The sequence below is a fragment of the Cebus imitator genome, unplaced genomic scaffold (genome assembly GCF_001604975.1).
Source record: "Cebus imitator isolate Cc_AM_T3 unplaced genomic scaffold, Cebus_imitator-1.0 Scaffold161, whole genome shotgun sequence".
Classification (NCBI taxonomy): Eukaryota; Metazoa; Chordata; class Mammalia; order Primates; family Cebidae; genus Cebus; species Cebus imitator.
Window position 1 is genome coordinate 1,473,368 of NW_016107476.1, and position 17,820 is coordinate 1,491,187.

A 17,820-nucleotide genomic window follows, 5' to 3' on the forward strand; every position below is an offset into this window, starting at 1 on the left:
TCAAACTATACTACAAGGCTACAGTAATCAAAACAGCATGGTACTGGTACCAAAACAGAGATATAGACCAATGGAACAGAACAGAGGCCTCAGAGGCAACACCACACATCTATAATAATCCAATCTTTGACAAACCTGACAAAAACAAGCAATGGGGAAAGGATTCCCTGTTTAATAAATGGTGTTGGGAAAACTGGCTAGCCATGTGCAGAAAGCAGAAACTGGACCCCTTCCTGACTCCTTACACTAAAATTAACTCCAGATGGATTAAAGACTTAAACATAAGACCTAACACCATAAAAACTCTAGAAGAAAATCTAGGCAAAGCCATTCAGGACATAGGTGTAGGCAAGGACTTCATGACCAAAACACCAAAAGCACTGACAACAAAAGCCAAAATAGACAAATGGGACCTAATCAAACTCCACAGCTTCTGTACGGCAAAAGAAACAGTCATTAGAGTGAATTGGCAACCAAGAAATGGGAACAAATTTTTGCGGTTTGCCCATCTGACAAAGGGCTGATATCCAGAATTTATGAAGAACTAAAACAGATTTACAAGAAAAAAATGAGCCCATTCAAAAGTGGGCAAAGGATATAAAAAGACACCTTACAAAAGAAGACATACATGAGGCCAACAACCATGAAAAAATGCTCATCACCACTGGTCATCAGAGAAATGCAAATCAAAACTACATTGAGATACCATCTCATGCCAGTTAGAATGGCGATCATTAAAAAATCTGGAGACAACAGATGTTGGAGAGGACGTGGAGAAATAGGAACACTTTTACACTGTTGGTGGGAGTGTAAATTAGTTCAACCATTGTGGAAGACAGTGTGGCGATTCCTCAAGGACCTAGAAATAGAAATTCCATTTGACCCAACAACCCCATTACTGGGTATATATCCAAAGGATTATAAATCGTTCTACTATAAGGACATGTGCACATGAATGTTGATTGCAGCACTGTTTACAATAGCAAAGACATGGAACCAACCCAAATGCCCATCGATGATAGACTGGACACGGAAAATGTGGCACATATACACCACGGAATATTATGCAGCCATCAAAAATGATGAGTTTGTGTCCTTTGTAGGGACATGGATGAACCTGGAAACCATCATTCTGAGCAAACTGACAGAAGAGCGGAAGATCAAACACTGCATGTTCTCACTCATAGATGGGTGTTGAACAATGAGAACACATGGACACAGGGAGGGGAGCACTACACATTGGGGTCAGTTGGGGGGAAATAGGGGAGGGACGGTGGGAGTGGGGAGTTGGGGAGAGATAGCAAGGGGAGAGATGCCAGATGTAGGTGATGGGGAGGAAGGCAGCAAATCACACTGCCACGTGTGTGCCTATGCAACAATCTTGCATGTTCTTCACATGTATCCCAAAACCTAAAATGCAATAAAATAAATCAATGGAAAAAAAAATATTTGTTGAAAGTAATCCAAATGGATATAGTAGAAATCAGGTCAAAAACAGATTTCATTCACTTAAATAAATAATTAGTGAATTGGAACAATGTTTGGAAGAAATAAGCCGAAAGAAACACAAAGAGTAGGAGATAGGAAACAAAAGAGAAAGATAAAGAGATTGCAAAGATAGAAGGAGAAGGTTTAACACACATCTAATCAGTCTTAGAAGGGAAATAAAAGAAATGGAGAAGAAAATACAAATGGTATAATGACTCAAGAATTTTTAGAAGTAACCAAAGACTTGGATCCTCAAATATAGGAAGCACAAAATATGGCAAGTAGGTTAAATACAAATAAATGTGTGCTTTGCAAAATTGTGTTAAAACTGCTGAACACCAAACACAAAGAGATTCTGAAAGCATTGGAGAGAAAAGCTAGATTCTCTAATAAAGGAGAGACAATTATACAGATGGAAAGTTTTTAGTACAGTAGTTCTCCCCTTATCCATGGGTTCGCTTTCCACGGTTTCAGCTATCCATAGTCAAAATATTAAATGGAAAAATTTCAGGAAAAAAGTTTATACATTTTATTTTTATTTATTTTTATTTATATTTTGAGATGGAGCCTTGCTCTTTCACCAGGCTGGAGTGCAGTGGCACAATCTCGGCTCACTGCAACCTCCATCTCCCAGATTCAAGTGATTCCCCTACCTCAGCCTCCTGAGTAGCTGGGACTACACGTATGCCCCACCATGCCTGGCTAATTTTTTGGATTTTAGTAGAGATGAGGTTTCACCATGGCAAGGATGGTCTCGATATTCTGACCTTATGTTCCGCCCAGCCTCCCAAAATGCTGGGATTACAGGTATGAGCCACCATGCCCGGCCAGTTCATACATTTTAAGTTGCACATAATTCTGACTTGAAACAAGATGTCAATCATCTCATTGTCTAGCATATTCAGCCTGCATCTACACTGTATAAACTACTTGCCCATTAATCACTTCGTAGATGTCTTAGTTATCACATAGGCTGTTGTGGTATTGCAGTACTTGTGTTCAAGTACACTTATTTTATTTAATAATGGCCCCAAAGTGCAAAGTAGCATGTTTAAAATAGAATAAAATTATTCTATTTTTTATGAGTTATTGTTGTTAATCTCTTATTGTGCCTAATTTATAAATCATACTTTATCATAGGTATGTTATGTCTCACTTTGGTACTATCCCATATTTCAGACATCCACCGGGGCTCTTGGAACATATTCTCTGAGGATATGAAGGAATCTACTACAGCAACAATGGAAATCAGAAACCAGCACTGGAACAATTTTCACATGAACACAATGTTTGAGTGTGGCCCTCCCAGTGAAAAGATAACGAGATGCTTGATAAAGTATATTTTAAAAACATTTCTTAGATTGTAAATGATAAGAGGATACTGAAACTGGAGAGGGGACTAGGAAGACTAAGAGAGTTTATTATCAAAAGACAGATGCTAAAGGGATTTCTTAAACATACGGAACAGGAAAGTGGGAACATTTTAAAAGGAAGTTCTGAAGGCAAAGAGCACCTGTGAGCAAAGAAAACAGACAATATGCAAGTAAATGTAAACACATATTGATCATATAATACAACAACAACAATAATGTTTAATTCAGGGGATGACAAAACTCATGGAACACAATAAAGGTAATTAAAACAATGAAAATTGAAAGCAAGATTTTAATTGTTCTTACATTGTTTGGGAAGAGAGAAAAATGTTCATTAGTTTTTGACTTGGACTATGCCGGTTAAAATGCTAAGAGTAACCACTAAAAGAACAAAACAGAATTTTATAATATGCAAATCCATTGAGGAAAAAAGGGACTGTTTTTTAAAGAGGGAAAAATAATAGGAAATTCAGGATGAAAGAAAGCAAAGGCAGGGTCTGAAAAATACTACCAAAAGATACAAATAAGCGGATTAATTAAAAACAGAGAAAATATAACATTTAAAATCAACAGCCAAATAGGAAAAACATTTATAGCAGGTAATGTACAAATGCTTAATATGTATTTGATCTACAAGTAAGAAGACAATGGATGTTACAATAGAAGGATGAAGAAAGATATTGATGGAGCTATTCTATCATTTCTAAGTTTTCTAGGATCAATGTAATATTTCTTATATAATCAGATGACCATCAATAAATGGTATTAAAATAGAAAAGGATAAGAGAATAATGGCCAACAAATGAATACCTAGGAAAAATACAAACATTTACAGACAATGCAATAATATTCAATTTCACTAACAATAAAAATTTGATTAAAAGAATAAAGAAGAAAACATTTCCTGTATCAAATTAAGAAAGCTGTAAAAATGCTAACAATCATTTTTGATGAGGACGCAGGAAAGTAGGAATTCTCATACTTTGCTAAAGATAGTATGAACAGAGATATTTCTAGAAAGTTAATAAGCAATGTACCTCAAGATCCTAAAAGTTAAGAACTTTTGATTCAGTAGTTTTGTTTGCATAAATTAAGATAAAGTTATATGCAAAAATTAAGTACAGTCTTATTTATAATAGTGTGAAATTAGAATAATGCTAATTGAAAAATATAGGCAAATAAATGATGATATGCCACAAAATAATTAAAATGTATTTTTGGATCAAAGTTAGAAGTGAAAAATGTTCTTATTCTAATACAAAGTGAAAAAAATAGAATGCAAAATCACATATAAAATATGCTCCCAGTTTTGTAAAAATACACACATGCAAAAAGAAAATTTTATTGGAAGGAAATAACAGAAGTTCTCATGCTGAATATGTATGGGTGATGGAATAATGAAATATTTTAATTTGTATTTTATCTGTAGTAATATTTATCTGTAATGAGGATGTATTCTTTTCATAATCAGAATATTAATGGTAAATGATAATTAAAAATATTAAATATCACAAATCAGCTATAAGAAAAAAAAAAACCTGGCGAAAGGCAAATAAGCTGCTTAGGCCAGTCACTGGAACTACTGTCCATGAATATGGTAGGACAGGAATGAGGAACTAGGGGAACCATTGGTAGTGCCCAAGAGCAGAGGACTGAGCTCATTCTGCTCCAGAAATTAGGCCAGCAATGCTCTTAACATGACAGCTGCTTCACTTTGACTGGCTTAGACTTGAACAATGTGTTTGTCACCTTGGGAGAGAGATTTCTTACATAAGATGTAAGGCTGAACTGTACCAATAAACAGGGAACGAATTTCACTGCGATGTCAAAATTAGCACTGTTAGAACTACCACATAGAAAGTAGACTCCAAATTAGATTATTTTTTTTCTAGGTTAGGGGAGATTGAATTCATATATATGTCTCACTTGTCCAATGTCTTTTTGAAAACTCCACTTTATAGCATTCCAAAGCTATAATTTTCTTTATATGTGGAGAAAATCAAAACACTACAAATTTGTAAAATGAAAATTCTGGTGTAAAGAAGTTAAAATATATACATAGAACAATAATGAAATTATTAGTTTGGTGAAAATTAATCATGCTGTACACATTGTCTTTAAAATTATTAATTAGTGTACTTGACGATCATTACCAAATAAAACCATCTTAAAAATACTTTCTTTCTATAGAGCCCTGATACTTTATTAGCATAGCAAAATTACAAAAGTTATTTTTATGAGAAACTTCTAATATAAAATAACAGAAAGCTTGTGTGCTGAGTTTATTACAGTTTAGTAAATCACTTTGACTTCCTTATAGCAATTTAGATTACAGTTGATAACTTCTGGAATTCTCTAATATACTAAGACAGCCTATAACTTTCCAACGGAAAGTTATTCCTTAAGATCCACAGTTAACCTATGACTATTTGAGCACCTGGAATCAAAGTATACTACATGAACTTTAAGTAACTGTATGCTTTAAGAAACTCTTTTCTTTACAAAAAATATTCTATAGATATATTAGGATCTAAGATGTATTCTCAGTTTGAACTAAAACCAGCATACATTAAGAGTGGTGTGGGAAAGAAACCCTTTGGCCAATATGAGATTTGAACCCTAGTTCTTGCTCTACTGGTGACTGAATTTGTGATTTTGAGCATAGGACATAAGCTCTCAAAGCCTCAGTTTCCTCAATGGTAAATAGAAAAAATAATGAAATATGCTCGACTTCTTTTATAGGATTGACTTAAGACTCAAATAAAATTGAGATAGTGTATGTAAAGGGATTTTGAAAAATAATTTTTTAAACTCAATTTAAACATTTCGATTGTTCCCAAGACCTAGGAAGTTCAAATTCAATCTCCAAAATAATCTTTAAAAAGAGTAAATTTGGATGACTCACACTTTTAGATTCCAAAACTTGCTGCAAAGGTAGAGTCATTAGGACAGTGTGGTACTGTCATAAGAATAGATAAATAGATCGATAGAATAATATTGAGAGTCCAGCAACAAATACTCATGTTTATGGTAAACTGATTTTCAACAAGGGTCTCTAGGCTATTCAATGGAGAAAGAAAGTCTTTTTCAACAAGGTAAAAAGTTATGATATAATCCAGCAATTCCATTCTTAGGCATATACTCAAAAGAAATGTAAACATGTTTATACAATTTTTTACGCACATGTTCACAGTGGCATCATTTATAGTATCCAAAAAGTAGAAACAACTCAAATATTCATCAACTAATTAATATGTAAACAAACTGCCACATCCATACAATGGAATGTCATTTGACAATAGGAATGAATGAAGCACTAACACATGCTACAACGTGTAGCAACTTTAAAAACATTATGCTAAGTGAAAGAAGTTAGTCACAAAAGATCACATTGTATATAGTTTTATTTGTGTGAAATGTCCGAAACAGTAAAATCTATAAAGATAGTAGATTAATTCTTGCCTAGGGCTAGGACATGCGGTGGGGATGGCTGAAGAAAAATGTGGTGTAGGGGACTGCTAAAAGATACAGGGTTTCTTTCAGGTGTGATAAAAGGTTCCAAAATTGACTTTGGTGGTGGTTGGTTACATAACTTTGAATATTTCAAAAATCACTGAATTGTATATATGAAATGGATGAACTATTGATATATGTACTATATTTCAATAAAGCTATTTCCATAAAAATACCATACATTAATAACCATATCTTGATCCCCAAATATAAAGGCCTTTCCTAAATGAGAATTTACATGTAATTATTTTTTTCTGTGAAATACTCAATTTAAATATCTGAAAAAAGTGATACAAAAGAAATAGAGGCATGCCACTTATTAAAAGAACTGAGTCAAAAATGAAATATAGTAAGAATTCCAACAATTAATATATGCTTTATGTTATACCAAGCACTTGCACAAATGGCCCCACAGACAACACAAATAGCAAATCGGAATAAGTCATTTGTTCCCTGTCCTGTTTTTAAACATAGAGATAATATGGGCCAGAGTCCACATTGTCCTGGACAGATTGGTACCTATCCCACCTGCTATGGGGTAGGAAAGCAGCAGAACCAGTCAAGTTGCAGCCTAAGGCTGGAGACTGAGTGTCACCCTGATTGGATTGAAGGATGCAATGTATCAATCCTGGGTGAGTCTGTGAGGATATTGTCAAAGAAGATGAACATTTGAGTCAGTGGGCTGGGAAAGGCAGACTCACCCTTAATCTGGGTGGGCAGCATCTAGTCAGCTGCCAGTGGGGCTAGAATATAAAGCGGGCAGAAAACAAACAAACAAACAAAAAAAACAAATGTGAAAAGACTAGACCGACCTAGCCTCCCAGCCTATCTTTCTTCCATGCTGGGTGCTTCTGCTCCTGAAACACTAGACTCCAAATTCTTCAGTTTTGGGACTTGGACTGGCACTCCTTGCTCCTCAGCTTGCAGATGGCCTATTGCTATTAGTTCTGTCCCTCTATAGAACCCTCACTAATATACTGATGACAGAAAATCTCATAGCCATAGAAGCAGATGACTGGATAACCCTAAAGATTCACTTCTCCCCACCTCAACTTCTGATCAAGCAAATATGCCAATTATTTGCATCTTTTATTATTCGGGAAAAAATTAGAAACATGTGCATGCATATGTGTGTGTGTGTGTGTGTGTGTGTATGGACACATTGGAGAAAAATGTATGAACACTGAGAAACGAGAAAATTCTGAAAAATTATAAAAACAAAATGGAGATCATTTACAAAGGACAAAAAATCAAACTGACATCAGACTTAAAACAAAATTTTATATTCAATTAAACTGCCATATACATCTGAGAAAAACATATTGGTAGGCATTAAAATTCTCAAAGAGAATGCCAAAGTTATTTTCTCTCGTACATGATCTCTCTCTCTCTCTCTTTTTTTTTTAGAAGGAGTTTTACTCTGTTGCCTAGGCTGGTATGCAGTGGTGCAATCTTGGCTCACTGCAACCTCCAACTCCTGAGTTCAGGCAATTCTTCTTCCTCAGTTTCCAGAGTAACTGGGATTACAGGCATGCGCCACCATGCCGGCTAATTTTTGTATTTTTAGTAAAGATAGTGTTTCACCATGTTGGCTGGGCAAGTCTTGAACTCCTAACCTCAAATGATCCACCTGCCTTGGCCTCCTAAAGTGCTGGAATTACAGATGCAAGCCATCGTGCTGGCCCCAAAGTTTCTCTTTGAAAAAAATATTTTGGAGAGTTTATCTTAGCGAAAAATAAAAGAAACGCATAAGCAAACAACTAGATATCAAAAGTAAAGGAGACCAAAGGAAGTTATTTGTTGTTTACATAGGCCATAATAAAGAAAGAAGTTCATTCATGAGATCTGAATACAAATTCCAGGTAGTATTAATATATGGAAGGAGAAACAGAGGAAGTTGAGAGCATGCTAAAGTATTAATTTTATTTGAGATGGTCAGTGGAGGAATGGTTTAATAAGCTTTAAACATAGGTAGGAAAAATCACTATGAATCTTGATAAGGAAATGATAGCTATCAGAAACATAAAAATAGAACATGCAGTATTCTGTTTAGTAGATGAAAATCAGTTTATGGACAGAAGCTGGGAAAAAGAACCAAAAGGAAGCAAAGCTAGTAATCACACACACACACACACACACACACACACACACACACACACACAAACACTTACACAAAACGGGGTAGCTGAAATAAGCCTTGGTAAACAGTAGTTAACATCAGTGTTAATATCACCTAAAAAACTTAATGGAGTAAATGAAAAAATAAAAAAGCTAGCAGTTTTTTCCACAAAGCATAGGTGTAAAGCAAAAAGATACAGTGAAATTGGATATAAAAGAATGAAAGAGGGAATATCAGAAAATATGAAGTAAAAGAAGGGGTAGACATTTTTTAACTCTGCAAAATAAAATTTAAGGTTAAAAATTCACAGTGATAAAGAAGGAAACAAAATTTGGAAAAAATAAAACATGAAAATATGATTGTGAACACATGGGCACCTAACAATACATCATTGAACATTATTAATATGCAACTGACAAACTATGGTGACACATGTGTGTGTCATAGTTGCTCCTTAAGCTTGTAAATTTTCTAGTTCTTTGATTATATCTTTTCTTTGTTGGTCTATGTGTGCATTACTTACATTTTCTCCCTTCTTTCTCGATTTTTAGCAGTATTTGAAAATATTTTACACAGATGGGGGAAAAAGAATTTATAATAGTCCGAGAATAGTTTAAGTTTTCTGTTTGCAAAAGACTTTTTACAAAAGTTATTTGAAACAAGGAACCAAAATGAAATTACAGCACTTGCTGTAACTTTCATTTAATTATTATCTGTTTTGTAAATTTTTTCTACAACAAATATAAGATATACACATAAATTTCCTAATGTTCTAAGTTTCCATGATAACCTGTGATCTAGAGTAGTAAAAAATCAAGTACACAAAAACTTCTTAAAAATCATATAAAAACATGCACACCAATATTTCATTTCCTCTAAAAACAGACCCTTTGAGTAGCATCCATGAGTTGTGACTTTGTCTTATTTTTTTCAGAATAACCAAAAATACTACAGACAGAATTAATTATATTTATACCTAGGTGTTTGAAGGATCCTATTTTCTACTCCCTATTTTCCTTGACAAAAAATAAAATCTGAAAATGGCAACATAAAATTAGGCAAATAATGCCATTTTTAAAAAAGAGAATAAAATGTTTCAATTCTACAGTTTTTTGTTGTTGTTGTTTTGTTTTGTTTTGTTTTGTTTTGAGACACAGTTTCGCTCTTGTTACCCAGGCTGGAGTGCAATGGCGCGATCTCGGCTCACCGCAACCTCCACCTCCCGGGTCCAGGCAATTCTCCTGCCCCAGCCTCCTGAGTCACTGGGATTACAGGCACGCGCCACCATGCCCAGCTAATTTTTTGTATTTTTAGTAGAGACGGGGTTTCACCATGTTGACCAGGATGGTCTCGATCTCTTGACCTCGTGATCCACCCGCCTCGGCCTCCCACAGTGCTGGGATTACAGGCGTGAGCCACCGCGCCCGGCCAATTCTACAGTTTCTTAATCTTTCTATTTAAATATCTTGCCACATATAAGATGTAAATTAAAGTAATAAACGTATGATGAAATTAGTATGTATCATAATTCTTTGAATAGTCATTAATCAGAATTTGTGAATTTTGCTTCTTTAGGGGTTATTATTTTTAGAAACCACTTCGTGTATTATTCTTGGATTCTAATACCATGTTTAGTTGCATATAATGATTTCTGTTTCATCATACTCTATTTCTGCCTTTGCAATAAAGGAATGTAATAATACAGCAATTAACCACAAATAAAAACATTCATTTTATACGTGAGGAACGTTCACTTTTCAACATTCAAAAATGAAGCTATGAAATTAAAATGCAACTCATCTCCACCCACCTTTTCTAAGTAAACTTTGTTAATAAAGATAGATGTGAATTGTTAACTAGGGGCCAGTGCGTACTCCAAAGACTAAATAGAGGCACTTTGTTTCTTTGATCATACCTGTATCTTAAATTCCTTCAGCTCTTATCTGTCAGAGAAAGGCTGCCAGGTGAGCAGTCTGTCATTCTTGCCTAGGCTAATAGATTCTCCAGTGGCTTTTGTTACAGCTCATGTCATACTGTTAAAACTATGTAACTTGAAAATGGCATAACACATGTAGCTGAATCTTGTCAACTCTAGATAATCAGTCTCTGTTTGGCTTCACAAGCAGATGTAGATTAGAGAAGTAATATAATAAATATTCAAAGCATAGTGGTCCCCTTTCAGCACCGCTGCTCCTACCTCTAATGGCCCTTGCAGAAACTCTGTTTGTTCAGCTCCCACTTCCAGTGCTACATCAACAGAAGCAAAGGGACGGCTGGCCATCTGCTGTCGTTCTCGAAGCAGTTGCTGGAGGGGGTTAAAAATGATTTGTCTTAAAATAGGTTTAAAGGCACATGAAATGCAACAATATCTGCTTCCCTTTTTTAACAAATGGCATTGAAAGTTAGGAATCATATTATATACATATCCATATCTAGAGTACTAAAGATTAAAATTACTTTATCCCCATGGCCTTGGTTATATTTCCACAGAGGCTTTAAATGTACGGTGCTTACAAATAACTTTTCCGCTAACCTCCATCCTGCAGGTCTAATACAGTGTACTCAAAAGCACTTTGAAGGCCTTAGGTGAGAGAGGCTACTTAAGTAAAAAGTGTTATTACAATGATAGCTATGCCAAAGTTTCCCACTCAAAATAACTGATACTTAATCCTTAGCTAAAAAAGAGAGAAACAGTAAAAATATTTAAGAAAAGACAATGAAAAGTTGCCAAAATACATTAATAGAAATTAAAGGAACATAAACCTGCCAAGACTAAGTTTGGTTAAGTCATCAGGAACCAGAAGGTTCCTGTCAATTGTTGTGGAACCAGAAGGAATTACTATTGGCAGTGTTTATTATAATTTTGTTCAAAGCCTCTGTTTATTATTCAAAATGAGGAATGATTAGTAAGTTGCAGAAATTGTGTGCAAGGACTTTGACAGCATACCCAGTTACTTGTTTCTTTCTCCTTGTGCCTATTCTGGGCTTTGCCCAAGCAAAAACCAATAAACTATCAAGTCCCAACCAACTACGAAGCTAATTTATATTTTTGCCTCTCCTTGTAATTGTAATGATAAGAAAAAATTGATGACCAGCACTAGATATTGCAATTCTTGCCCTTCTCATTCTACACAGCTAATAAAATTATTATTAAATATTAAAATAGGATGTGTGCTGCAATTAAATACGCCTTAAAATGAGAAGAAAATAATATTATTGAAGAAAGGCAAAATCCATGAACACAATGAATGGCTTCATTATTCATAGATATACTTAAAGATTCTCCGGCATTCACTTAAAATGTTAACTACTATTCTTTGGATGTGGTCCTGTCATTCAACAGTCATAAAATTCCCTTATAGATGATAAAGTAAGACAAGCCACATTATTTAAACAAAAGTTTATTTAAACAGAAGCTTAAATAATAAACTGCCATCACAGTTTATTATCTAAAATTTTTGTTCTAATTCCTTGTTTTTGTTATTAAAAAGAGAACATTCATGTAACAATATTGGATAGAAATAATGTACTGTTAATAAGTAATAGTTTAAGTTTATAGATTATATATTTTTGAAGTAATGAATTCATTTAAAAATATATATTCAAAGTAAAAAGCAAATGTGATCTAAATTGTCAAATTATTCACTTTAATATACGTTCAAAATTATATTATTAAAAATAAAGCTGCTGGTAAAGAGAATGCCTCTCTCAATAAGAATGGGTAACAGATCTGAATAGTATGTCTATGCAAAATGCAAACATGATATTATTTCTAATGCTAAGGGATACTAAGTGCAGAAGATACCAGGTTCTTTGTCTTTGGTAAAAACACACACACTAACTTGCCCAGACAACACACACACACAAATAAACAATCAACCCTTCCAATAGTCATGTACAAATAGTCTTGAAAAAATTGTAAATTTCTCCTTGTGTTTGAACACAATTGTCCAAGATTTGTATTATCATTTTTCTCCATTTGTATTAGTTCTCCTCAGCATATAAATGGCATCTCACATGACAAGTGATTGTTAGACAAAATGAACAGCTTCCTTTTCCTCATCTCACCTTTTCCTTATATTTAAAAGTAAAAGGTCTACAAAGTAGAATTAATGAATACTCAATATCACACATAGTAATATAATTTAACAAATACTCCAAACTCACAATCTTTGACCAAGAATATAGTTCCATGGACTATAATTATTGCGATTCTCAAAACTCACAATAAAAAAGTCAGTAACTGATACTTTTGTTCAATTGTTAAATTTGTAGAATGCAAAAGCATATTTACAAATTTTAGTTTGTTTTCTGAGCTTTGTGTTTCCATCACTTTTTAAAAATTGAATGTCTACTAAATTAACTATATAAAGAAGAAGAAAACATTGTTCTTGCCCAGGACTTTAACACTATAGTTTGTAAAGCAAGTCTGGTAAAATGGAACTAATTAAGGCACAATATTGTGTATCAGTAAAGTTGCAAATAGAGAATTACACAAATAAATTTATTCTGGATCACCTAGTGGAAGACTAGTTAGAGAAGCCTTGTTGAAACAGCTGGGTTTCTGACTTCAGGAGACTAATGCAGATGTTTTTACTGTGAGATTTAGGAAAAGTAAATCATTTCCCCGGCAACACTCTTGCTTTAATGTGATAGCCCTAAAATAATCCAATGGAGTGAATTGTGATTATTGCTGCAACTAATTTCTGCCCTCCTCCCTATTCTTAACAATTGTCCTCCTTCTGGCCAATTAACAACTGGATGCATTACTTCCTGAATTTTGTCTTCTATCTCAGAACAAGGAAGAGGTAGATAAAATGCTTACAACTTAAGTATTTAAGAATATAGTATGAATAATGACATGCAGTACAGTGAGGCACTGGAATGAGAAGAACCTGCTTTTAAATACCAGTTTCTCCACTTTTTAGCTGTTTGAGCTTACCCAAATTATTTAGACCTCTCTAAGCCTCAATTTTTCTCATCTATATGTAATAACAGTACCTACCCTATGCCTATACCTTAGAGGACCTATTTTAAATCCCAGCTGTTGTACTTACTAGCAATTGGATGATAATCTAATTACTGAGACCTTTCACTCATTCCTTCTTTCTATTAAATGGGAACAGCAATAATATTTTTAAGTCATAAGGTTGAGACTAAAGAGATGATGCACTTGTACTGTTCAGCACAGAGGCTGGCACATGGTGAGCACTCAATAACTGCTAATTGGTACAATTATAATGTTAAATTTCAAGCACTATTTTTGTCTCTGAAGATGGCACACTAATTACCACAGGCCCATTTTCTTCAGCAATAGTGACACATTTTGCTCCACTAGTCTCCCTTTTAACAAATGTTGCAAATTTATGAGACAGTTGGAAAATGTCATTATTATGGTAAAATGAATTTAGATTTAGAACTGCCTTCCACCATTTGTGACTAAGAATGATAAAAATTCAACCTGAAAATTAAGAAAAAATATATAGCATTTTCTTAAGAAATTTTGAAAATGAATCTATTTTCTAAGATTGCATTTTTATATAAGATGAAGTTTAACATGTTGTACATCCATAAGAAGCCATATAACAGATGTGTCTGTTTTATAACTGATCTGCTATTGCCAGTTATTCAGCAGAACGATAAAGCCAAAAGAACAAATTGATCATAATACAATAGATTATAACCATACTGCCATAAACATTGTTGTGAAGAAAATTTAAAAATTAAAGAGATGTTAGTATCTTACTTGTTGTACATAATAACTATTTTGCTATTCAAAATCTCTTATAAAACAAATCTTGGAATTAAAAGTGATATGAAAGTCAAGCCGGGCACAGTGGCTCACGCCTGTAATCCCAGCACTTTGGGAGGCCGCGGCAGGTGGATCACTTGAGGTCAGGAGTTCAAGACCAGCCTGGCCAACAAGGCAAAACCCAATTTCTACTAAAAAAAAAAAAAAAGTTAGCCAGGCATGGTGGCACATGCCTGTAATCCCAGTCACTCAGGAGGCTGAGCCACAAGAATCGCTCAAACCCGGGAGGTGGAGGTTGCAGTGAGCCAAGATTGTGCCATTGCACTTCAGTCTGGAAAATAAGAGCAAAATTCTGTCTCAAAAGGAAAAAAAAAAAAAGAAAATCTGTGCTTGAATTTGACAACCAGGTAGAGTCACTGATTCTATCAAATATGAATACAGATAATTCTTCCATTTAATATTACTACTTCAAATATGGTATCATTCTCCAAACTTCAACTAACTACCTTTCCAAATACCTTAAGGCATACAACTCTTTGATAGACTTTAGAATAATAATCCTTAAAAATACACACATAAAAACAAAGCAATAACTAACTATGCCTGCAATTGTCTCCATACCTCCTACTACATGACTCTTTTGTATAGGTTCCCTATCTATTCTGTCTTCCACCTTCAAATGTCCTTCTACCCCACCTCAAGTTTGAAATAATCACCTCTCCTATGAATTATTTGTGATATTAATATGGCACTAACTCTTTATGTCTCCTTGCTTTCCTGGGACCTTCTTTAAGGCAAAAGTCTATTTTTGTTTTTCATTCCCCACAATACTTAGTTTATAGTCAATAGTGTTTGATGAATAAACAATGAATGGGTGAATGAAGTATAGTATAAAAATCTGTTTTGTCCAAATGCAGGTAAAACAAGTTATGATAAAACCGATTCTATGAATAAACTTCCAAAACTCTTATATATCCTTTGATATTCTAGAATTTGTGTCTTATCCTTGAAAGTAGGTAGACATTCATTTTTTTAGAATGAGGATATTTTGTGGACTTGCATTTCAAATCAATATCAGATTTCATATTGTTTTTCATCATCTAGCTTATTGCAATACTGCAAAGATCATAGAAAACAACTGTCATAAAGTCATCACAATGCATTAATATTTCTAACAGCAGTTATATTCAAAAATATTTGGAAAGGTATAAAAAGAGCACTCACAATGATTTTGTCATTAGTTTTGAGCTATAAACTAAAAGGCTCTGAATTAAAGGTTATGCAAGAATTCATGAAATAAGAGGGTTTCAACACAAACATATTTAACATAGAGTAATACAAGTAAAAAATTGATTTTCTTCTTTTGGTGTTAGGATGGTGTAAAGAAGAAATGAGAAGTGGTGAGAACTTTTACTCACATTAAGTTAGAAAAGCACGGTATTCTACCATTTTATATAACTAAATCTTCAAGGCACAAGGTTCAAATTCTTGTTCAGAATAATACCGGAAATCTTTTGCTTTCAGTCTTCCAGTGTGAGACTGATTTTCCTAGATAGTGATGTTAGTCATTATGGGAGTGGCTTGGAAAAACATCTTTATTCGGGTTATAGGCATCATTTTTTTTTCTAGGCTTTTACAATCTTTGACCTACTGGCAATATACTGTGTTTGAAGTAGTGTGTTAACTTAAAAATAGAAAAGTTCCACTAGCTTCCTGACAGGTACTCACCGAGCTGGCTGATAATAATCATTTGCAATGATTTTTGAAATTTTTTTGCCAACTGGTATTTTTGCAATATTTGTATTAACTTGCAAAATAAACTTCAGTGACTGTCCAGAGGCCTTTAATAGTTCAAGAATCCACAAAACCTTAAGATTACTTATTTTTCTCTTCATTATTCAAAAGCAAAATGTCAAATAGCCATAGCAGATTTTCCAGGTAGGTTGTTCAGGTATTTAGGATTGCTGCTTGGGCAGTAATGTGCCAAAATCTAAACCTACATTTCAGTATCATCAAGCCTGCTACTAGACAGAGGAAAGACAAAGGAAAAATGGAAAATGTTTTCAGATCTTTGATTAAAACACAGATTTCAAAATATCCTCTAAAATGTTAATAGCATAGATAAGTGATATGGTTTGACTATATCCCCACCCAAATCTCAACTTGAATGGTATCTCCCAGAAATCTCCCATGTTTCGGGAGGGACCTGGGGAAGGTAACTGAATCATGGGGGCTGGCCTTTCCCATGTTATTCTCATGATGGTGAATAAGTCTCATGAGAACTGATGGGTTTATCAGGGGTTTCTGCTTTTGCTTCATTCTCATTTTCTCTTACCACTGCCATGTAAGAAGTGTCTTTGGCCTCCCACCATGATTCTGAGGGCTCAACAGCCATGTGGAACTGTAAGACCAATTAAATCTGTTTTTCTTCCCAGTCTCGGCTATGTCTTTGTCACTAGCATGAAAATGAACTAATACAATAAGTTTATATATATGTATATACCTATGCATATGTAGTAAATATGCATGCCAATGTATGTAGAAAGTATAAGCATGATTCATGCATATACATTAAACATGTTATCACTCAAAGTAAATATATTATGATTCAAACTAATATTAAAATAAAAAGGCCAAAATAAGAGATTAAATGATGTCAGCAAATGAGGATCTTGTTGTCATCTGGATAATACTAATTATAATTCATATGACCAAGATACAGACTCTACAGATTTTTAGACCTGGTAGGAACCTCACAGATCTTCTACGCCAGAGATTCTTCAATCTGCAGATCACAGACCTCTAAAGGGCAAATAGATGAGCACTAGAAAAGTCTATGAACGTGGCACTAACAGATGATACTCTAATTTTTCCCCCACAATTTCAGTGGATTCAGTCATTAACTTACTGCTGTCTTCAGAGGCTAACAGCCCCTCATCCTGAACCAAAATGTAACTCTACTTCCTTTAATTCTTTCAACAAATAAATCAATCAATTGGTATTAATGCTTAAAAATAAAACAAAAAAAAGGGAATAAATTCTAAAAGCCAGCAAAGCTACTTTAGAATTACTGACACATTCCTATTTGCTGGATAAAAATTTGAAAATTATCTTCAAAGCAGAATGAGCTCAAAGCTCAGATATCTAATTGGAAACATTTCATTTATTTGTTTTTTTCATATAGCTCAGTGGTTCTCAAACTTTGTTTTTTCAGTAAATTTTGGTACATATGCAATACCAGCTATACTCTATACTGAATAATCTTCTTTCTAAAAGATATCAGCCTTACATATTGATTGTATATCATAACTTTGATATACAATTAGTCTCATGGAACTCTGGAACTTGTCAATATTAACAAGGGCAGGGGGTACAAACTATATGGCCTGATAGCATCACCATAATTTCCTTGTAATAAGGTATTTTTAAAAGGTTTCTACTGACAGGAATTAAATAAAATATACCTTACTTTTATAAGTATGGTCATTTTAAGCATGGGCTGTCATTGTTTAGGTTAATTTAGGAAATGTCAAAGAAAATAAATAATCTTCATTAGCAAATCTTCCTTATCTTTA

At 34.0% G+C, this 17,820-nt stretch overlaps 1 protein-coding gene across 1 annotated transcript in view; it reads right to left on the minus strand.

The window, feature by feature from the left end:
* Window positions 1-17,820, minus strand: part of ATRNL1 (attractin like 1) — an 829,354-nt gene that overhangs the window by 222,744 nt on the left and 588,790 nt on the right. Inside the window, 1 exon segment of the mRNA XM_017543810.2 lies at window positions 10,691-10,798. Coding sequence (XP_017399299.1) covers window positions 10,691-10,798 — 108 coding nt within the window.